The sequence below is a fragment of the Sinocyclocheilus grahami genome, unplaced genomic scaffold, assembly GCF_001515645.1.
Source record: "Sinocyclocheilus grahami isolate Dianchi unplaced genomic scaffold, SAMN03320097.WGS_v1.1 scaffold1724.1, whole genome shotgun sequence".
NCBI lineage: Eukaryota > Metazoa > Chordata > Actinopteri > Cypriniformes > Cyprinidae > Sinocyclocheilus > Sinocyclocheilus grahami.
This window is the reverse complement of record NW_015506903.1, coordinates 160,317-185,418: the sequence shown is the minus strand read 5'-3', so window position 1 is coordinate 185,418 and position 25,102 is coordinate 160,317. Positions and strand designations below refer to the sequence as shown.

Below are 25,102 nucleotides of genomic sequence, written 5' to 3'. Positions count from 1 at the left end.
TTTTGTCTTGCCCCTTTTGATTCTGTCTGCCGATCGTCGACCTGCGCTAGCCCTAGGACTATTCTTGTGTTTTGCCCACCATATACCTGTTTGCCCTCATCTGACCCAGGCCTGCTGTATGACCACGTCTCTGTCTTTATCAAATAAAGCTTGCACATGGATCCGCAAGTCTCACGTCTCGTCAGCCCCGTAACACATACTCCGTATGCAGTGCGTATGCAGTCCGTGTGAGGTACGTAAGCGGTGCAGAAGCAGCACGGACTGTGCTTTCACACAGGAGTCCGCTACTGATCCATGGCTGTTTACTACAAACACAACATGTATCCATTCGTTTGATTTCAAACCCAAACATTTAAACTTAAAATGCTTTTTCAGCATTGTGATTCTTTTTTTACACAGTACAGTAATACAATATTTCATAGACATGTTTAAACACAATATATAAGCAACACATTATTGAATGCTTTTTACTTTTGCATTTACTTCTAGATTTATATATTAAGTTGCTCAAGCAAGTGGCAAAACATCTAAACTACTTTTCTTATGTTATCACAAACATTACAACTTACCATTGTCAGAAACAGTCAGCTCTACAGCCTTTTCTTTTGCATTTAGATCTTTATTACAAGCAACCCTGCGGTTCATAAAGAACTTTGTTTTCCTACCTCCACGAGTGCCATCTATTATTGCCTTGTTTATCTAAAAGTGCCCTTTTCCTTTAAACCTAGCCAAAAAGCCATAGCCTGTATGTGTTGATTGTGAAACACAGTAGACTTTAATTATATGCATTTATGGTGTAATTACAAACCACAGTCCATAGAATGGACGGAAGGGGAAGAAGCCGGACATGACGCATCATAGGAGGCAAACAAACCAGCTCTTAAGAACAGAGCCACTCACTGAAAGGTGATCACAACTGTCAGTCACAACTTACCTCTTACTATTACATGGGGGTCTAGTGCCCTGGGCACGTGCCCGGTAGGCCTGTGCATGAATCCGTCCCTGTTAACAGTTATACTTGTAAATATACTGTATGATGAGAGTATCCTGAGTCTTCTGGGCTGAGGATGAAATCCTGGAACTGCCCCTGCTTGTTTTCTGTGGCAACCCTGATTCCAGAAAAATATACTTTTTTTAAGTCTTTTTTTTAAGGCAGTGAATACACTGTAAATCATTTTTGTTGTTTTTAGAGTAAATCACTGTATTCTCAACAGTTCCCAATTGTACAATTTGCATACATTATGTAACTGAATTTAGTTGTTTTCACAGTATTATTACTGTATTCTCAGCAGTTTCCTACTGTATACTCTGTATACAGTACATTACTATAGATTTTCAATGCATTCTGTGTAAATATTAGCCTACTGTAAATCTAAATACAGCAGTATTAAAAGACAGTGAAAAACAACCACACACCTCCTCGCGCAACGGCTCCATGACAGACTTGTCCTGAAGATGAAAGCCCACAAGAGAGTAGGCTATGGTAGGTTAACTTTAATTTTACACTTTTTAATCATTTTATACATTTTATTCTGGTCTAATTTGCAAGATAAAGAGCATCTGAGCAAATATCTGAGCGAGCGATCAGTTTCCGAGTCAAACTGCGTTAACTGGCCTTTTCCTCCTACAGACCGGAGACTCGTCGTGAAGACGAAAGTCCTAAGAGTATGTTAAATTGGTAGGTATACATTAAATCATATGTATAAAATCTTCTTCATTGTCTTGTACTTTTATCTTAATGTTAATTGCTCACTTCCCACTCCCAGTAAAGCTGTGCTAACTAGTATTTTTCTCCAGCAGCGGTGCTGGCAGACTGGCTGGATGGATGGGAAGAGTCGTTGCGATAAACGACCTTTTTAAACATTCAAAGAGTGTTGCTCACGTTAAAGCACCCTTTCCCTGTAGTTCAAAAGCGCATTAAATCATATTCATATTATTAAATTGCATCTAAAATTATTTTATATTTGGTGAGAAAAAGAAGAGTTACCTCTCAAACATACTTATCTTAATTTGATGTTCCTTTAGCAGCCTACGTTTACGTAATTTTTTACACTGCACTGCTCAGTTTAAACAGCCATGTAGTCCGTGCCGTTCAGCGTGACCACCATACCCCTGTGATGTTACTATGCCAAGCACATTTTGTTTTACGTGGATAGTGGAACGCGAAGTACAACATTTTAAATTCATTCATTTTGGCTTGTTAGTAGCTTCTTATTTTTTTTATTCTTGTTTTGTTCTGAGTTCTGTTCTACTGTTAAATTTTAAGTATTTGAGGGGAACTAAAATAGCATGGTTTTCCATGTTTGGCTGACTGTATTTTATTATGACAATGAACAGGCTATGTTGTCGAGTTAGTAATGCTTAACTGTGCGAGTGAGGAACCGGCACGATAACTTATAAAAGTGTAAACAACTTACACCGTCAACACCAGACGCGAGCGGCTCGGCAACTGTCGCATCTGGTGTAGACACGGTGTTACTATACTCCTACATTTGTGGTCATATGAGAGTAAGACATTATTCAAAACTATTCTAAATATTCCTTTATTTGTGCACATGCACAATAAAAACAAAACATTGTGCTTTTGTAAAATAAATGAAAAAACAGGATGCCGCTTTCTCAAGAGTGCATCCCAAAAATGTACGCAAAATTCTGCATTTAGGCTGCTAATTTTTGCACAGTATTTTTTATTTCGTTTTGTTAATTTCTTATTTAGAAAAATATATTTTGCATATAGGCCTATTTACAAGGGTGCACATAAGTGGTACGCAGGTGCACATGCGCGACCAAAACAAAAAATGAGCTGTGTAATTAAGTTCTGACAGCACATTTGCGTACCTACATGATTGACAGCTGTTAATTCACAATCACCATTTTAGATCGACAAACTGTACTGTATAAGATTTCTGTTCAAACTGAAAGCATAAATCTAGGCTATCCGCTGTTGTTTTTTCAAAGCACAATGCAAAACTGTGACATTCCATTAGCGCATATACTTACTTTGCCGGAGACCTGCCAAAATAAAAGCCTGCTGATTTTAAGTTTGAAAATTATGAAAATAAAAAAAAGTCGTAAATATTAACATTTTATTTTTAAGTTTACTATAAAGTAATTGTATTTGTATTTAATACTTCCCTTTAATTGTAAAATATAACAGTATTATCACACTTTATTATTTAGTTTATTCATTTTATAAAAAAAAAACGAAATAAATAAAGTGCAATATTATTATCAGTCTTATTAATTTATTCTTTTATAGTTATATTTAATGGGTAACAGTATATGCAGTGTGAGGACCAAACCAAATCTCCAGGTTCTCATATGAGAACCAGGCTGAAAAACTTATGTGCACCCCTGCCTATTTATTTACTTTATACCGCCCATAGCTTTATTATGTTTTTCTCCATTCTCAGAAGCACTGCAGGTGCGTGACACGACCATGTGAATCCACGGGAATGTGAGTCACGTTCTGTTGTTTATGCTGCTTTTTGTATGTATAAAATGAATCCCAGGAAAACAAATGTAGGTATTTTTATTGGGTCACAGCCACATATCAATTCAAATTTAATGTAATTGTAATTTAACATAATCTTGTCGGTTAATAATGGGTTAACGACCGGCGGTTGTTGGTTAGGAGAAATATAAATACCCAAAGTGAACATTTCCTCTAAAAATTCATCAGAAAAATAATGATAAAAAAATAAGGCTAATACAACTGCACCTATTTATGAATAATGCTTAATGATGGAGATCATGTGACCCTTCGACGGCAGTGCACGTACAGTCCTTCGCTCTGTTCACTCAGTCAAATATTCTACAATCCTGATAGTAAATTTCGAACCACTCTCTATCTATTACATCATGAGTACTTCAACGGTCAAGGACAATCGGAAAAGAGTGATTGAGCAATCGCCAATGAAGAAAAAATTCAAAGATTCAACCATCACCAAAGAGGATCTCGACGGCGACATTGCTAACTAGCACTTAAAGAGCAGCAAAGTACTTTGGATTCGGTTGTGGCGTCGACAGTAAGAGATACGATAGACTCTGTACTGACCCCGGTATTGCGTGACCTACAAGCGACCGACAATTCTGTAAAAGAGCTAAAAGCAGAAGTTGAAAAGCTAGCCATCGCGGCGAAACAGACACGTGACCGGGTCGATTCAGTTCAAACAGAAGCACGTGAGGATAGGAGGATAGTCACGAACCTGAGAAAGCAGCTAGAACAACTTACCAATAAAGTGATGAACATGGAAGATAGGAGCAGGAGAAATAACGTATGACTGGTGGGGTTGCCAGAGGGGGCGGAAGGCTCCGATGCAGCCGGCTGCCTAAAAGCTAATCTTTCCAAGTGGATTCCTGCACTGAAAGGACACGATATGGAGATTGAGCAGGCTCATCGCGTCTATGACGGAAGAAAAAGTAACTCCGAGCAGCCGCGTACTCTTATTTTTCGTGTGCTGAGATGGCAAGACAGATCGGCGATCCTGAAGGGTGCTCGGCAGGCATACCCGCTGAAATATATGCAGGATAATGTCACGCTGCTGTTTTTTCCTGACTTCAGTCCAGCCACGTCTGCCAGGAGAAGGAACCTCAACCCAGTCCGTAGGAGGATGACAGCACTGGGTCTGCAGCCGTTTTTCATCTATCCGGCGGTAATTAAACTACGGCACAACGGTGAGCAGATGAATTTCAACTCTTCTGAGAAAGCAGAGGATTTTATCAGCTCACTGCCACAGAAGAAGGCATCTTAACTGCTCAGGAGAGGAGAATAACAAGGTGGACATGGGCACTTAAGTTTTTGCTGTGATCTTCTATCCTGCAAACTCGTCTAGTGACTGTTAAGCTTTGGAATCTTTTCTTGGAGCTAATGGAGAGAAGGTTTGATTACTAGTTCTTGACACTGTGGGCTTTTTGGGGACATGTTTTGCATTGGAGTGGATCGGTCACGTATCCAAACATTTTTCTGTTTTTTTTTTGGGCAGACCTATATTCTCGGTAATGTGCGGTCTGTTTTGGTTCTTGTTCCAAGTTGTTTGTCGTTCCATTTTTTTGTGCTACTTTTATTTTATACAACAGACATTAATATTTTTATTTATTTCATAAAATTTTTATAAGGATTGTTTTGTCATGAATGGATGTTGTAATGTTGTTTGTTGTATGTATAAAAAATAAATAAAAATTTGATCACAAAAAAAGAATAATGCTTGATGGTCAAGTATCTAAATCTATAATAAAGTACAAAAAAAACAACAACAACTCATGACACTTGTTAAAAACAATTTTATGCAGGCCTATAAAATGAAGTTTTGTTTCAAATGGATGCAGAAGAACAGGCTACTAGCCTATATAATTTACGCAATAGGTGAAATTATGTATGGAATTAGCTCAAGGGCAATTTTTTTTTTGCGATACACCAAAACTTATGCGACAATTCATTTTTTTAGGGATGACGTCATCACGCACACCATTTTATCGGTAAAAGGCCAGTTGGATGGAAACAGGCTGTAGACAGCAATTTTCGCAAAGTTTTCTTTACGCATATTCTCTTTGTCAATAATAAGGGGCGGACGAACTCGCTGCCGGCCGCCTGGGATGTGGAGGGACGGCTGCCGTCCGTGAGGGAGCGGAGGAGTCGCCACCGTTCGCCTGAGGCCGGAGCCTGCTGCCATCCGCCATGATGGGGAGGAGCAGGGAACAGGGGACTCCTGCCGGTTGCCCGAACCCGGAGGAGCTGTCGCCGTCCACCGGGCGGTGGAGGAGTGTCGGGCCGTCCACCGAGGGCTCTCCAGTGCCGCCGCCAAGCACCCCGGAAGAGTTTACCCAGCTGGTGGAGGGCCGAGCCGCAGTGTGTCTGGGAACCCGAAAAATATATATATTTTTTTTCCTCTTTCCCCTCTCTCATCGGACCAGGCCTGGATTTTATTTAGTGTTTTGGTTCTGTTTGTGCGCGGCAGTTGTGCGCGAGGGGCTGTCGCGCTATTTTGTGTTGATTTTATTGAAGTTTTGTTTGATTGTTTGCCGGTTCCCGCCTCCTTCTTCCCGTGACTACGAACTTTGTTACAGGCACTTAGGTATCTTTTATTTTCCTTTCGGCACACACTCTCCCTACACCTTATTTTTCCCACATCTATCATGTGTTTCAAATACATTACTGTTTTCTCTCAACAATGCTCTAATGCAGACAGCAATGCAACCTTGCTAACCATCGCCTTATCTACACCTCTTCTACTGCACCCATCTCTTTTTCCTGTGGGTCTCTGGAATTGTCAGTCAGCTGTCAACAATGACTTCATTCCATCAATTGCTTCTCAGTCTACTCTTAGTATCTCAGGCTTTAATGGGACCTGGATTCGTTCTGAAGGCTCAGCAACCCCTGCTGATCTACTACTGCTTCTTCATGAACATCAGACCAAACTCAGTTCAGCAGAGACAAAATGGCACAAATCAAAAGATCCATCTGACCTGAGTATATGTCAGTCTTTCTTGTCATCTTTCTCTGTTAAAGTCCATGCTGCCAAATCTTCCTATTTCCACAACAAGATCAACAGCACTTCAGACACATGTAATCTCTTTAAACCATTCAATTCCCTCTTCTGTCCCCCTCCACCACCTCTTTAACCGCTGATGATTTTGCTGCATTCTTCACAGACAAAACTAAAACCATCAGCAGTCAGTTCTTAGCTCCAAACACACAGGAACTCAAACCAACCACATCCAATGCTAAAACTCCCCTCTCCCCCTTCTGTACAAATTCACCAAGCTATCTCTTCTGCAATTCTACCAGCACTCACACATATCATCAACACATCAGTTTTCACAGGCATTTTCCCCACTGCATTCAAGCAGGCTCAGGTAAACCTACTGTTAAAAGAAACTACATTTAACACTTCTCTTGTAGATAGCTACAGACCTGTCTCTCTTCTTCCATTCATAATGAAAACACTTGAATGAGTTGTTTACAACTAGGTATCATTATTTCTTTAGCAGCATAACCAGCTGGACATTAACCAATGAGGTTTCAGAAGCAGCCATTCAACTGAGACTGTGTTACTGTCGGTCACTGAAGCCTCGCGGATTGCGAAAGTTGATTTCAGATCATGTGTTCTCTTTCTGCTGGATATATCTGCGTTTGACACTGTAAATCATCAGATCCTCCTGTACACCCTCTCTTCACTGGGCATCACAAGAACTGCATTTCATTGATTTGAATCCTATCTCACAGGTAGGTCTTTCAGGGTGGCCTGGGGAGAGGAGGTATCCAAAGCAAATCAACTGGTCACAGGGGTTCCTCAGGGATCAGTTCTTGGACCCCTCCTCTTCTCCATATACACTACATCACTGGGACCCATCATACAAGTACATGGTTTCTCCTACCATTGCTATGCTATCTTCCATTTCAACCAGACGTTCCAATGTTGGCTGCACGAACTTCAGGCTGCTTGTCGAACAACTCGGCATGGATGAAAGAACATCACCTACAGCTCAACCTGGCAAAGACTGAGCTTCTCGTCTTCCCTGCCACGCCGACTCTATAACATGACTTCACCATCCAGCTAGGTTAATCAACAATTGCTCAATCAAGTTCAGTCAAAAATCTTGGTGTAATCTTTGATGATCAGCTGACCTTCAAGGACCACATTCCAAAGACAGCTCTATCATGCAGATTTGCATGGCACAACATCAGAAAGACCAAGCCCTTCCTAATAGAGCATGCTGCACAACTTCTTGTTCAGGCCCTTATCATTTCTAGTCTGGACTACTGCAATGCTCTTTTGGCTGAACGTTGATCATGTACAATCAAACCTCTACAAATGACTCAGATTGCAGCAGCACGTCTCATCTTCAACGAGCCCAAAAAGGCCCATATCACACCTCTCATTATCTCCCTGCACTGGCTGCCGGGTTGCGGCTCACATCAAGTTCAAGATATTGATGATTGCATAAAGAAAGGACAGCCACAGTCTCAGCACCCTCCTACTTCCATTCACTCTTACGAATCTACATCCCCTCCAGAAGCCTGAGATCTACAAGTGTGTGACGCCTCGTGGTACCATCAAAGAGAGGCACAAAATCACTTTCCAGAACATTTTCGTTCACCATTCCATGCTGGTTGAATGGTCTTCCCACGCCCATCTGGAATGCTGAATCCCTGACATTTTCAAACACAGAGAAGTATCAAAGACTATAGAATACCCAAGACGTGTCACTAGTTTTGAATGGGGAAAAATGCAACGCTCAAAATGGCTGCTCCATTGACGGAAGACCCGTCAATGGAGAGTAAAAGAGTAAATCAATACTTCTGAGTAAAAGAGCCAATCAGTGAGGACTGAGGAGGCACGGCGATGTGGGAGAATATACAAGGAACAGTCTTTAATGAATCAAACAGGGAAACACACATATAGCACACGGAATCGACGATTAACACTGGACGCTAGACATGGGAAAACACAGGGCTTAAGTACTCAGAACTAAACGAGGAGATTACCGGGACACAGCTGAAACAAATGGAACTCAATGGGAACAGGAACAGGAAAACCAAATATGGGCAGGAAACCCGGGAGAAACTAGGTCATGGGAAACATGGAACACGTGGGGGAGGAAAACAAACACAAAACAGTCCATGACATGACAGAAACTGTTATACAGTTGAATTTATTTATACCATAGTCTCATAATTGAAGTGTAAATTCTGCAGATTACATCATTGTCAAGTATTGTACTGTCAGCAGTAGATTAAACTCTTGTCAGTTGTAGATCAGTTGTAGATCTTTTTTATGCCCAAACATACACACTGACTAAAATTCAAAAGATGAAAAAACATAATAGGACCCCTTTAAAACAATCTCTGAATATCCCTTGGACATACCTAACGAAATTCCTAAAAATCCAAGAGTTAATTTTATCTAAAATTTGTAGGTTTTTTCCACTAATAGAAATTCAATTTTTTTAAATATACTTTTTTTGTGTGTTAAATTTCAATCAAAATATTTGAGAATGAACAAATTAAACTGATCTGTTTCAAATATCATAATTATTACTTAATTCATATTTTTTAACAAAAACTAAAAAAATAGAGTAAGTTGAACTCAGTGACTGAGCACTTTAATAAGGATTAATATCTATTTAATTTATACATTATTTTACATTTGTTTACTTTGTTGTTGTGGAACTAAATGTAGTTACTCAGATCTGCAAAATTATTTTACTTACATTTACTCAATTCATAAGTTATATAATTTATTTCACTGCTTTAAAATGTACTCAAATATTTTAAGTGAAAACGTTAGGGCTGTCAATGTTAACAAGCTTAAACCTAACTCTAACGCATGCGATTAATTCAAAATTCTTAACATTAAAAAAATAAGGCAAATAATGTAAATTACTGAAGCACATGAAATTGCATAATTAAGCTCATGCAGATGAGTTTATCACACTAAGCATCTACAATGGCACAAGCACCTGTAACCCTGGTAGGCATACATTTCTGTTTTAATTATTTTAACCTTTACTAACCCGGTTTCATTTCTCTGTTTGTGATCAGATAATTTTAAGCTACCAAACTCCGGGAAAGACATAAATCCTGAATGTGTGTGGAAACAACTGAAATGTGCCTGTATACAAATGTATGCGTACTTTTGGAAAACTCTTGTGGGGCCTATGCCCCAGTAGTGATCAAACTATAGAAATGCTCCCGCTGTCAACATCATGATTTATCACTGCATTGTTCAGTCAAACATATTAATACACATTTGGTGAAAAAAATATGTTTTTTGTTTTTGTTTTTGACAGATACACTTGCTGACCAGAAAAGACTCGATTGAGACCATAATGTTACCTATTGCAAAAGCCATGCTGGCTTTGGGTGCTGCATTTCTGTGGGTTGCAATCACCATAAACTCCACCTCCACTAAGAGTGAGATACACATCAATACTGAAATCTCATACACAAACACCAAGAGTGAGGAACACTAATATAATGATTGTGTGTGTGTGTGTGTGTGTGTGTGAGTGTGCACTCTGAACTAAAGGCACTACCTACTGATTCTCCTATCTCACAATCCACAAAGTATATTTTATTCACTCATGAAATAGGATATATAGTTTTGTTCTATGCACACATTGAATACAGAATCAGTACCTAATAAACTGCTGTTTGAGTGTGTACATGTCGCTGCTGTGTTTCCGGACAGGACAGAATAGTCGGATTCCGATATGTGTTGACAACGATTCTGTGGAGCGTCCGTTCAAGGAAGCCGCCCAGAAGGCACTAAAAGCCATGAGGAACACTAATATAATGATTGTGTGTGTGTGTGTGTGTGTGTGAGTGTGCACTCTGAACTAAAGGCACTACCTACTGATTCTCCTATCTCACAATCCACAAAGTATATTTTATTCACTCATGAAATAGGATATATAGTTTTGTTCTATGCACACATTGAATACAGAATCTGTTTGAGTGTGTACATGTCGCTGCTGTGTTTCCGGACAGGACAGAATAGTCGGATTCCGATATGTGTTGACAACGATTCTGTGGAGCGTCCGTTCAAGGAAGCCGCCCAGAAGGCACTAAAAGCCATTGGTTCTAAACGCATACTGTCTGCTTCCTACAAGAAAGCGAACCGGGGGCAGCATGTCTTCAACAATGGACTCCTTGGGTTCCACCGCAGTGTTCTGCAAGACCTGCTGAGAGATCTGGGTGGCTATGATGAGCAGCTTGAGAACCTGGTGCAGGACCTCATGATCCCCCTTAACCAAACTGTACAAAATGCAATTAGCACAATGGTGGCCCACTTCAGGTCAGTGTGTTTTTGTGTGTGTGTGTGTGTGTGTGCAGGTTGGATGAGTGCTACAGTCTGTAGACCAGAGGTGCACAAACTTTTCACAACAAAGAGCCAAAAGTCAAACTTAAAAGTTGCATTATATCAAAATGTTATATTAAATGTGTTAAAAGTTGTTAGACTGCTCAATGTTTAAAAATTCTGAAATCATAAATCAGGGGAACCAAGTTTGTTTAACTAACCCAGTTTCATATGCAAAGTTTTATAGTACAATAAAACTTTATTGCTGTTTTTAATGTTTTAATAATTTTTTCAACACCAACTGACATTTACAAAATACATAAAAAATTAAGAAAGAAAATAATCTCAAAACATTAAGAAACTAATTGAACTTCATGTGACAGAACATTTACTGATTAAAATATAAATTAAGTCTATTATTAATAAGGGAAGAACCATCTTTAAAGGGGACATCGAATACAAAATTCACTTTTTAACATGATGTTTGCATATAAATGTGTCTTAGCAGTGTGTAGACACAACCACCCTACAATGAAAAAAATCCTTTCACTAAATGTTTTTATTCCCCAAAAACCTAAACAGTCTCAATAATCAAGCCGTTGTGATTTTCTGAGCAATATGACGTCATATTGCACACCCCGCCCATGACCACTGACGGACTATCCCATATTAGCATTTCTTCTCAGCCAGTTATGAGCTGTCCACAGTTTTCTCCGCACTCAAACAGCTGCAGCAAATATATTAGGTGTGTTTGACTTCATGCAGCGCTGCGCAGCGCAGACTGATCGGGGAGAATAGCCGCTTGCGGTCGGGGATGGAATTGAAAGTGGAAACGTCAATTTGGACACTTTCTGCTCCCGGTAGTGATGCTCTCGCGGTGTTTGCATACACATCACAGATTAAGTGAATAAAATGCAATATTTGTCAAATACACAGACATTTCAGAAACGTTTTCATGAGCAACAGAAACACTTTTTATATACTGCTTAATACAGCGCCATCTGTTCAAGAATAAAGTTCAGCATAAACATATACCATTTAAATAGCAGTATACTGTATATGCTTTTATCAGTGTTTTATGATAAACGTGACTCAGTCACTCAAACAGCTGCAGCAAATATATTAGGTGTGTTTGACTTCATGCAGCGCTGCGCAGCGCAGACTGATCGGGGAGAATAGCCGCTTGCGGTCGGGGATGGAATTGAAAGTGGAAACGTCAATTTGGACACTTTCTGCTCCCGGTAGTGATGCTCTCGCGGTGTTTGCATACACATCACAGATTAAGTGAATAAAATGCAATATTTGTCAAATACACAGACATTTCAGAAACGTTTTCATGAGCAACAGAAACACTTTTTATATACTGCTTAATACAGCGCCAGCTGTATACAGTTCAGCATAAACATATACCATTTAAATACCAATAAAGTGGCAGTATACTGTATATGCTTTTATCAGTGTTTTATGATAAACGTGACTCAGTATAACATTGCGACTACAGTATAAAAGCTTTTACTGTTCTAAAAACACAGATTTGTGAGAAGTATTGGAATTGAAGATGTTAGAATAAACTTGAAACACACGTCATTGTTGTCATGTGGTGAATTTGGCCAATTGCGAAACAGCTGTGTCGTCATCAGCACTCCTGCAGTCGCTCTGAAAAACTTCAACTCAACTTCAACTTCATTTATTTATATAGCACATTTAAATGCAACTTTGTTGCCCAAAGTGCTTCACAAGTTAAGGATAAAATAAAACACACACACATAAATTACACACAAGTAAACAAACATTTATAAAAGGCCAGACTAAAAAAATGTGTCTTCAACTGGGACCTAAAACTTCTATAGACGGAGCCTGCCGAATATACAGGGGAAGACCATAAATGTGGACCTGCTACTGAAAAGGCGCGGTAACCTTTTGACTTCTTTTTGGACCGAGGGACAGTCAGCAACAACTGATTTACTGATCTAAGTGACCTAGCTGGAGTGTGAGACCCTAAAAGATCGCTAATATAATTTGGGGACAAGTTGTGTAAAGTTTAAAAAAAACAATAATAACATCTTAAAATCAATCCTATACCTGACTGGTAGCCAGTGGAGAGACGATAGCACCAGAGTGATGTGTTCCCTTTTTTTTGTGCCGGCCAGAAGCCTAGCTGCGGCATTCTGCACAAGCTGCAATCGAGATAGTTGCCGTTGACAGATCCCTTCATAAAGTGAGTTACAGTAATCCAGTCGCGAAGTGATAAAAGCATGAATAACAATCTCCAAATCTTTAAAACTCAGAAAAGGTTTTGGCATAGAAATAATTCTAAGCTGATGAAAACTGCTTCTTACAATCAAATTAATCTGTTTATCAAAACTGAGAGATGAATCAATTATGACGACAAGGTTTCTCACACTGTCTTTCACTGTAATTTCTAAGGGGACAAGATCTTCTCTTTAGCCTTAGAAGGACCAAATATTATGATCTCAGACTTTTTTTCATTAAGCTGAAGAAAATTATTTGAGAGCCAACCTTTAACCTCATCTAGACATTGCAACAGGGACTGTAAAGACTGCTCATTTCCAACCTTAAGCGGAAGATACATCTGTGTGTCATCTGCATACATGTGATAAGAAATGTTGTGACAACGGCAAATAGACCCCAGCGGGCACATATATAAAGAAAACAACATAGGGCTCAAAATAGAGCCCTGAGGAAGGCCATATTTTAAGGGAACCACAGAGGATGAAACATTTGCCAAATTAACAAAAAAAATTCTATCCGTAAGATATGATTGAAACCATTTCAAGGCAGTTCTCCAAAACCCCATCTCACACTCCAGCCGTTTTAAAAGAATCGAATGTCTACAGTGTCAAATGCGGCACTGAGATCTAACATAATTAAAACTGCAGCCATCCCAGAATCAACTGCTAATAATAAACCATTAAACACTTTTAGCAGAGCGGTCTCAGTACAATGATCAGCTCTGAAACCAGATTGGAATTTGTCCAGGAGATCATTCTCCCCAAAAAATGGGGTAATTTGAGTCAGAACTACCTTCTCTAAAACTTTAGATAAAAATGGAAGTTTAGAAATGGGACGGAAATTGTTCAACTCTGTAACCTCAAGGCCAGGATTTTTAATTAAAGGAGAAACCACTGCTTGTTTAAACAGAGATGGAACACAACCCTTGGATAAGGAACTATTCACAATGGAAAGTATACTACTGCCCATGGTGTCAAACAAATCTTTTAAAAACTGTGGTGGAACGGGATCCAGTAGAGAGGAAGATGATTTAATGTGCTTAACTAAGTCTGCTAGGACCGGAAGGGAGACCTGATCAAATGTACAAGAACTTAGCACAGGAGAATCGAGAACAATATTAGAGGGGACAATCTCTTTTCTAATATGGTCAATTTTTCTCACAAAAAGGTTCAAGAAATCCTCACAAGTGGAATCTGAAGAGGGTGTTACAGCTGGGTTTAGCACAGAGTTTATTGTGCCAAACAATGCTTTTGGACAATGGGCAGTTCTATTAATTAAGTCTGAAAAATATTTTGTTCTTGCCACTTTGACTGCACGCTGGTAAGTGCTAAGAGTATCTTTTAGCATCTCATAAGAAATCTGTAAACTGTCTTTTCTCCATCTACGTTCAGCTTTCCTACAGGCCCGTCTCTAAGAGCATGAGTTTCATCATTAAACCATGGCTGAGACTGAGGTTTAGACCTTTTAAGTCTGAGTGGAGCCACATCATTCATAATGTCCACACATACAGAATTAAAAACAGCAGTCAGTTCCTCTATATCTAGAGAGGATCCAGAAGCTTCAATGATAGCAGGCCCTGGGCTTGCCTCATAAGCCTCAGCAAAACGCTTTGCTGTGATCTCATTTACAGGACAGAAATAACAGTCAACAGATGCATTATTCTGAAAAAGGATGGTGTATAAAATTGATTTTAAGATAAAAATTAGACGACAAAGAATTAACTTGACGGAGCTCAAACTCAAACCACACGGCAGCAACAAACAGGAAGTGACGTCTTTTTCAAGTTTGTGTCTCAGATAACAGCTGGCAGATCAATATTAAACATGAGAGATCTATGGTCAGATATACAGTTGTCCACTATGACCACATTACTAATGGACAGACCCATAGTTAAAACTAAATCAAGAGTATGTCCATGTCTATGGGTAGCATCACATATAGATTGAGTTAAGTTAAAAGATTCCACAAGATCAACAAACTGCTTTATTAATGGTTTCAACGAGCAGCATACATGGATGTTAAAGTCCCCAATGATTAATAGATTGTCAGTGGTCGACACAATAAAAGAAAGAAAGTCTGAAAAGTCCTAAATAAAATCCATATTTGGGAGGGCGATAAATTAGTGTACAGTAAAAGACTATTCCAGTTTAAACAGCTGCAGTTCAAAACTTGTGTATTTTTCCACTGAAAGAGTGGTGCCTAAGAGTGCTTAGACTACATTTAAATCTGTCCTTAAAAGGTGTGACTACACCCCCACCTCGACCAGTGGATCTTAGGGGCATTTAAAACATTATAGTTAACGGGCACCAGTTCAGAGAGAGAGCAGGTGTCCACCAGATCAAGCCATGTCTCGGTTAAAAACAGAAAATCCAAATTCTGAGAAGTAGTAACATCTTGAAGAATAAACGTTTTATTTCCCACTGACCTCGCATTCAGCAGTGCGGCTTTAACCGTACAGAGATTCCGGGAAGGTTAGGTTAGGTTACTGGGTTACAGGTTACAGGGAATGTGGATGCACTGTCGCCGAGTATTTCAGCTCCTTTAGAAGACAGAAATCCGACCGGACACTCCGCCTGTGCGTTTTTCGCTGCAAAATCCGAAGTACTGGCACGGGCTGCACAGGGTACGCCGGTAGGAGCCATGTCCATAGAAGCTGATAATTTGCACGGACTTCGCATACATTCCTCGCATTTCTCGCTAACCTTCCGCCACGCTTTCCTCGTCTTTTATGCCGCTTCTTCTTGAAGAGCGAGCCGCAGTGCAGATGAGATAGCTCTGGTGGTATGCACCTCAGGTGCTTAGGGAAATTATGGCCGCCAGAACCATACTGATAATCCACACAGTTTACTGAGGCTTGAATTTCCAGAAGTGTTGAGCGATCATACCTCAGCACAGATCAAACAGAGTTCAAAAACATGGACAAAACTAGTATAACAGCACAAACAGTTAAAAAGCCAGGAACATGACGGCTTGCCGTGCAACATGCTGGCGCCATCTTTTCTCACCATTTCTCACTTTTCTCACCATTCCAAAAAGCTGCGCCGGCTGCTCTCAAAACGCTCTCGCATTACTTTGACGCCACACATCACAGTGACGTGGCGTTGGCGCCGTATCAAGTATCAAGAAAATAATTCTAACCGGCATGCACTGCTTCAAGTCAGATTTCGATCAGTCTGTGCAGCGCCGCGTTAAGTCAAACACAATGCAGGTGTTTTGTAGTTGGATGTAAAAGTGAACATTAGAGTCTTCATTTTCTCCCGACATCAGAGCCACTGAGGACGCAGTGGGCTAGTTTTGTTTTTGATGGTAATGCGTCACCGAATACACCTAAATTAATTTATGTCTGCGCAAATCATTTTACTCCAGACCTCTGAACGAGGAACAATACAAGGCAGGTTTTCCTAAAAAGTTAAGACTCAAGGATGGATCAGTACACACTGTTCATGATCCAGCTTCACCTCCAGTAGAAGTAAGTCTCACACTTCAGATTTTTTATGATTATTTGCAAATCGCCTTTCCTCTTCCATGGAAGAGATGGGCGGGGTGTGCAGAGCTCATTAGCATTTAAAGAGACATGCACAAAACGGGTCACTGTGATCAGAGCTGTTTTTGACAAGGTGAAAAGGATGTTGTTCTCTTTCAAACATTCATTCGGTATCTCACTATGGGAATTGCCTCAGGCGTGACCAATCCTGGAAGCACCAATTACACCATGTCTGTCAGTTGACAGTTGATGCGGGAAATCCCACCTCCCTTATATACATCACTGCATAATGGTCGTCACCTCTTTCTCATTCTCTTCCCCGTAATGATATCTTGGAAGCGGTAGACTCCTTTTCAGGACTAGCTGCTTAACTGTTCTTAGACGAGCTGTCAAGGTACGTCGCCGAACGTGGCTATTTCTGAGAGCGGGTGTGTTTCACTGTCACGGTGAAAACTATTGTTAAGGGACAAACGAGCGAATTAACGTGTTACGATGAATTCTCTTGATTGTCTTTTTTCTAAGCGACACGTTGTGGTGAGTTTAGCGTTCTTTGTTTTTGAACAAATCTCTTAAATGAATGATTCAATGACAATTTTGATTTTTTTTACATTCATTTGTCGTCACCTAGTGGCATAATGATGTAATGATACAATCTTTATTTTTTAGCGACTTTATAAGGCAATTTGCTCTATTTTGATCATAGTCTATATCCAAACTTTAATCTAATTAATTCTGTGATAATCTGAAATATAGCAAGACTGAAATAATGATACTGTGTTGTTAAAAAGACCAAACATGTCAACTGCTCTCTCAGGATCAGTGGCAGTGCCAACACAGATCTTAATGTTCCACAGTGATTTTGTCAAATGTTTCATTGACACAGGAGAATTGTAATTTAGGTGTAAGATCGCATAAGCTTTTAATGATTAGTCATGCAGCTCTACAGCACAGTGTATAATTTACACGGTTGCACTTTATTTTACAATACGTTTACTTACATGTACTTACAATGTACTTACAGTGTACCTACATAAGAAAGTTCTGGTAATATAAGGTAACTACATGGTGTAGGATTAGGTTTAGAGGTAGGTTCAGGGTTAGTACCTAGTTATTGTAATTACTATAATAAGTACAAAGTATGTACATGAGAAACAGGACTGTAAAATAAAGTGCTATCATTTAGACTTACGAAAATTAACCATGGTTTTACTATAGGAAAAGTGTAGTAACTGTGGCAAGAGTGGAGTTATGAAGGGTAAAGAAACTTTAGAATGGTTCTACTAATTTCAAAGGTAATGACTATGCCACCTGGGATTAACTACCCGGGAAAGACCAAAGGACACACACGGGTTCAGTCTCTCTCTCAATGACCAAGAGATGTTGATCCTTCAGTATAAAAATTATGAATATGTATTTAAAAAATAACTAGTTAAAATGTGTCTCATTTGAGTTAGCAATCACAAAATAATCAATAATAACAAACAGCAACCAGCTACTGTGAAACACAAATTTTTCGAAGTTCCCTTTAAACAGACAAAACAGAGCTGGGGCTTACCAATACAGAGGCAGGCTAGACACCGGGCTTCAGTAATGCCTGTAATAATAAATAACAACACGTGCACCAAACCACACTCCCACACTCCAGAGAATTTCACTGCAAATCCACACCACCTTGAAAAGGCAGCTACTATCACACGGGGTCAGCTAGCCTGCCTTCTCCAGGCCCCCAGCTCCTGAGAAATGAAAAGACAGACAAATTAAAGACATACAACATCCAGTGGAACACAACACACATTATATATAAACAACAAATACCAGGAAAACAAAAAAACTGGTTATTTCAAAACGAAACAAAACTAAATCACAATTAGAGCAAGCAGACTTGGTATGGCAAAACAGGATCATTAAAGCCAAAAGAGAATTACTGAAAACAAAACAAAATTATTTAATGCAAAACAGAATTATGAAAAGCAAAACAAAGTTAAAGCTAGACAGCAATGTTGAAAAGGGCCAGGAGTGGGTTGTACATACCAAATATGCAGACCACGTAATCCATCTGGCAGCCAACACTTTTAACGGTTCACTAGACAAAAAGGGCCATACGAATAAAACACCTAATAACCCACCCAAATGCACTAACCATGCATATTAATCGAAAGTGCACATACCATACAGACAACAGCAGTCGCTCAAAGTCGCTCAACCCCACTATAATGCCTGCAATTCTTCGGTGCAAAGAAATGCAACGGCAGCAAAAAGGCAATCAAACATTTACGTGTTACGTGCAACAGACACTCGAACAAACGGCAGCTTCACAAAAACAAAGATTACTATTAGCAGACAGCACTAGCAATTACAATTACTATTAGTGTCTACAACACAAACAAACAAACAGGTGCGATCGGCTGAGTATGACGCAACACCTGTATACTCTAATCACGCCTTTATATACACTCTCCTGACTAGAAATGGTTACCTAGGGGGTGTAGTCAGTAAGACCGCAACAAACCCAAAGAAATAACTGCATTTCACCACATTGATCACAACAGTTACAACAAGTACCATGGTTAAACTATGGTAGAAAGATTACTATTAGCAGACAGCACTAGCAATTACAATTACTATTAGTGTCTACAACACAAACAAACAAACAGGTGCGATCGGCTGAGTATGACGCAACACCTGTATACTCTAATCACGCCTTTATATACACTCTCCTGACTAGAAATGGTTACCTAGGGGGTGTAGTCAGTAAGACTGCAACAAACCCAAAGAAATAACTGCATTTCACCACATTGATCACAACAGTTACAACAAGTACCATGGTTAAACTATGGTAGGTGTAGCAAAACCATGGTTAATTTGTGGTTACCATGGTTTAACTATAGTAACCATGTTTTTGTTTTTATTTATAGTAAAACCATGGGTAATTTTCATAAGGGAAGAGTTGGGGCAGAGCACTCTGAATCTTAATCCATTGATGGAGATTAATGTACTGTAAGTTCAGACAAATAGATCAAGGTTATCTAGAATTAGGCCTATTCACAGTATTTTAAGTGCCCACAGTAAAAATATTGTGCATATTAATTGCCACAATAAGCAGTTTTACTGAATACCAGCACTTCAATGGCAGGTTTTTTTTATAGGATGTGCTTTTCCCCTCATGGCATGGCCCTATTTTGAGCATCTCTGCTATATACAGTGTCAGAAAAATCAGGCCCTTCCTATCAGACCAAGAGCTACACAACTCCTATTCCAGGCTTGTTCTGTCCAGGCTGGACTATTGCATTGCACGTCTGGCTGGCCCTCCAGCATGTATCATTAATCCTCTTCAAATGATCCAGAATGCTGCAGCAAGAGTTGTCAGTAATGATCCAAAGAGAGCACATGTTATGGCTCTGCTCATAAAATTGCACTAGCTGCCTGTGATTGCTCACATTCAATTCAAAGTATTGATGCTTGCCTACAGAACAATCACCAGCGTTCTCATTTATAAACGTTGTGTACGCACAAAATGGGCATAGAAATTGCGAACGCAATTTTCCACGCACATATCGGGATTTATAAAAACTAAACTTGGTGTAAATATGTACGCACCGTACAGACATTCTAGACCATGCGTATGCACTCTTTTTCCTGGAGCAAGAAAGTAAACTACGATTTTAAACTGTTTTCATTTCGATATACACATTTACATTAAATATTACACTCTCATTAATGGAGATAAGCACTGAAATTACATAGTCATTACGAAGAAATTAAACAAAAAACTATACGAATTTAGACATGTATTTAGTGGATGTGCTTGATCACTTTTCCCATGGCATGCTGTTTTAATGACAGCGAGGAGTGCTATAGGTGCACAATAACTCATCTTTAAACTAAACTGCAGATCTCATGTTATGTGGAAATAGTTAAGCGAGAACAATGATCAGTGATGTACACTTACTAAGATATTATGGCAGACACTGCTGGATTCGGATTCGCAATAAATATAAGCTAAAAATAGCTGAAAGATGTTCACCTTATCAGCAAAAGTGCATAACTTAAATTCGATTTGAATTGTTTAAAACAATTGAAAAACTATTTGGTCAGTGGAAAAGAATGAGATCAACTAAAATATTTATCTGAGAACTATTTTAAACAGTTTGTTTTTATGGATTTTTATATATTTATGCTAAAACATAACAAGGATACTGGATTATTTTTAGCAATAAAAATAGTGTATGGCACAAAAGGCATTTATAGTCCGTATCTCATATTTCCTTAACATCTTGTACCTTTGACGGTGTTAAACATGGAGTCACGGGGATGGGAGTATGCATGGAAATGATATGCAGATGAGGTTATGCACAGTAAAACTAGGCATTGTAAGCTCCATTTGTGGTGATTTTGGGGAGGAGACGGCGTGGAGATGCACGTACACACAATCTTCCCGAATGAGATTTATAAAGAGATTTTTGCACAGGTTCTGGCTGCTAGAAAAAAATCGAGCTTTTGTGCGTACGTACACTTTTAGGATGAAATCTATGGAGAGTTTTATAAATGAGACCCCAGATCTGTACCTCACTACCTCAACTCACTTCTTCAGACTTATGTGTCATCCCAATGCCTGTATTCTGCGAGTGAACAACCAGTGGTGTAGTCTAGTTTTTTGTAGTGAGTATACTGTGATGTTTCCCTCCCAGCCTCATACTCACCCGTCCCAGAGCAACACCCCATAAACACCACCACACTCACTAATGCATACAGTTTGTATCTCTAACTGATAGTATTCTGAAAGACTGCTTGTGTGATATCAACATGTCACTTTATTATAAGAAACACAAGACTTTAACAGCCAATGACAATTACAGCTGGGGAGACTGGACTGATTTTCTACTGTTTAACTCAACCAGTTAAGAGCTACATTTATCCTTAGATGTTATATGCAGAGGTGGAAAGTAACGAATTACATTTACTCGCGTTACTGTAATTGAGTAGCTTTTTTGTGTACTTCTACATTTTAAAGTAATTTTTAAAATCTGTAATTTTACTTTTACTTAAGTATATTTTGTTTTAAGTATTGTACTTTGCTACATTTTAAAACACATTAATTACTGAGTAAAAAAAAAAAAATCGCTCCCTTGGAACTACTGCAGTAAATAATGGGCAGGAGAGCAAACTGGCGCTAAAATCACAAGAAAGATGCAGACGGACAAGACAGGCGTTATGGTGCAGACCCAGCTGAAAACAAAACCCCTTCGTATTCTGCTGAAGTTAAACTTGAAATGAAGTGAACCCCTGGCCATATGTATGCTCTATTATGCAGTTTAAGCTGTCTTTGCCTAGGGAGACCAAACTAGCAGCTTATAAAATCTCGACATCAACCCTTCGCAAGCATGTACAGGTAAGGTAAATACTTGCACAGTTGCATTGGTGGTTAAAATGAAGCTTTGACAGTTTAGTAAACGGTTTTGCACAAATTAGCCAAAAAGACAGTGGTACGGAGTGTGTGATACATATCGTCTGCGATAATATCGTAATTGTTGTTTTAACGATGTGCGATTTGACATGATCAGTATTTTGCCAAAAAACAAACCAAACACTCCTACAGAGTGCCGTGAAGTCTAGTAGATTAGACTAGTGTGCGCGCATTTAGAGTACGTTCTTTCACTGCGTGATTCAGTCTGTTAATATACATACATTTAGAATGATCACAAAATTTAACATATTTATATTATATGCCTGTATAGGCATTTTCTATAATATAGAAAATTTATATATTTATATAATTTCATATAGTAAATCAATATCACACGAAGAATGCCGTTTTTTCCTCCAAAAATCAGCATGATTACATATAATTTTTTTTTACAACAGTTCAATAAACAAGAAGTTAATTAAGAGATGTGCATTTTAGACACCATATTGCCTGTTTTTGCTCTATTTTGACAGTTTTGCGTCTCTGAGCAATGACGGTGTTTCGTTCCTGAATGAATCAACCATTTAAATGATTCGGTTCAATCGGGCATTTATAGTCCGTATCTCATATTTCCTTAACATCTTGTACCTCTGACGGTGTTAAACATGGAGTCACGTGGATGGGAGTATGCATGGAAATGATATGCAGATGAGGTTATGCACAGTAAAACTAGGCATTGTAAGCTCCATTTGTGGTGATTTTGGGGAGGAGACGGCGTGGAGATGCACGTACACACAATCTTCCCGAATGAGATTTATAAAGAGATTTTTGCACAGGTTCTGGCTGCTAGAAAAAAATCGAGCTTTTGTGCGTACGTACACTTTTAGGATGAAATCTATGGAGAGTTTTATAAATGAGACCCCAGATCTGTACCTCACTACCTCAACTCACTTCTTCAGACTTATGTGTCATCCCAATGCCTGTATTCTGCGAGTGAACAACCAGTGGTGTAGTCTAGTTTTTTGTAGTGAGTATACTGTGATGTTTCCCTCCCAGCCTCATACTCACCCGTCCCAGAGCAACACCCCATAAACACCACCACACTCACTAATGCATACAGTTTGTATCTCTAACTGATAGTATTCTGAAAGACTGCTTGTGTGATATCAACATGTCACTTTATTATAAGAAACACAAGACTTTAACAGCCAATGACATTTACAGCTGGGGAGACTGGACTGATTTTCTACTGTTTAACTCAACCAGTTAAGAGCTACATTTATCCTTAGATGTTATATGCAGAGGTGGAAAGTAACGAATTACATTTACTCGCGTTACTGTAATTGAGTAGCTTTTTTGTGTACTTCTACATTTTAAAGTAATTTTTAAAATCTGTAATTTTACTTTTACTTAAGTATATTTTGTTTTAAGTATTGTACTTTGCTACATTTTAAAACACATTAATTACTGAGTAAAAAAAAAAAAATCGCTCCCTTGGAACTACTGCAGTAAATAATGGGCAGGAGAGCAAACTGGCGCTAAAATCACAAGAAAGATGCAGACGGACAAGACAGGCGTTAGTGGTGCAGAGCAGACCCAGCTGAAAACAAAACCCCTTCGTATTCTGCTGAAGTTAAACTTGAAATGAAGTGAACCCCTGGCCATATGTATGCTCTATTATGCAGTTTAAGCTGTCTTTGCCTAGGGAGACCAAACTAGCAGCTTATAAAATCTCGACATCAACCCTTCGCAAGCATGTACAGGTAAGGTAAATACTTGCACAGTTGCATTGGTGGTTAAAATGAAGCTTTGACAGTTTAGTAAACGGTTTTGCACAAATTAGCCAAAAAGACAGTGGTACGGAGTGTGTGATACATAACGTCTGCGATAATATCGTAATTGTTGTTTTAACGATGTGCGATTTGACATGATCAGTATTTTGCCAAAAAACAAACCAAACACTCCTACAGAGTGCCGTGAAGTCTAGTAGATTAGACTAGTGTGCGCGCATTTAGAGTACGTTCTTTCACTGCGTGATTCAGTCTGTTAATATACATACATTTAGAATGATCACAAAATTTAACATATTTATATTATATGCCTGTATAGGCATTTTCTATAATATAGAAAATTTATATATTTATATAATTTCATATAGTAAATCAATATCACACGAAGAATGCCGTTTTTTCCTCCAAAAATCAGCATGATTACATATAATTTTTTTTTACAACAGTTCAATAAACAAGAAGTTAATTAAGAGATGTGCATTTTAGACACCATATTGCCTGTTTTTGCTCTATTTTGACAGTTTTGCGTCTCTGAGCAATGACGGTGTTTCGTTCCTGAATGAATCAACCATTTAAATGATTCGGTTCAATCGCAATCACTCACTTATTAACAGTGACTTGCTGACACCTACTGGTGGTTTTAATTTCACATTTAAAGTATCTTTTGAGTTTTTTTTCCTTATAACTTCAAATGAGAATTCAACATTTTATGTTTAATATATCAAAACATTATTTCTGCATTTGTAACTGCAGGTAAAATGCATCAATGTCCTGCATTAAACAGTAAATACATCTAAATGCCACTTCAGATGAAGCTTCTGCGTTTCCTCTGCATTGCAAAGATGAATTTTGTTGATACTGATTTAATTTGCCTGGTAACAGCCCAAATGTCTTATTATTCTAAATAACTGATTCCTTTAATTAAAAAAAAAAAGTTTGCGATTTATAGGCCTATCCCAGGGGTGTCAAACTCAGTCCTGCAGAGTTTACTTCCAACCCTGCTCCAACACACATACCATGTAGTTTTCAAATAAGCCTAAATGATTATATTAGCTGGATCAGATGTGTTTAATTAGTGTTATAACTAAACTGTGCAGGGCTGTGGCCCTCCAGGAACGGAGTTTGACGCCCTTGGCCTCTCCCATTTTTGCCTCCCTCCCACTGTTAAAATGTAACTAAGTCATTTTGGTAACACTTTATTTCGATAGTCCACTTTAGACATTCTATTAACAGTAAGTAACTTTGCAACTACATGTCAACTAGCAGTTAGTAGAGTATTAGTAGACTGTCTGCTTAATATCTTCTAACACTTTCTTTGTCAACTTATTCTACTAACCCTAAACCTACCCTAACAGTCTACTCTGAGAGT

General features: G+C 38.8%; 1 protein-coding gene across 1 annotated transcript in view; it reads left to right on the top strand.

Moving 5' to 3' along the window:
* Positions 1-10,467: 10,467 nt before the first annotated feature.
* Positions 10,468-25,102, top strand: part of LOC107572249 (uncharacterized) — a 22,371-nt gene continuing 7,736 nt past the window's right edge. The window contains exon 1 of the mRNA XM_016258674.1: positions 10,468-10,799. Coding sequence (XP_016114160.1) covers positions 10,468-10,799 — 332 coding nt within the window. The remainder of the gene's footprint in view (positions 10,800-25,102) is intronic.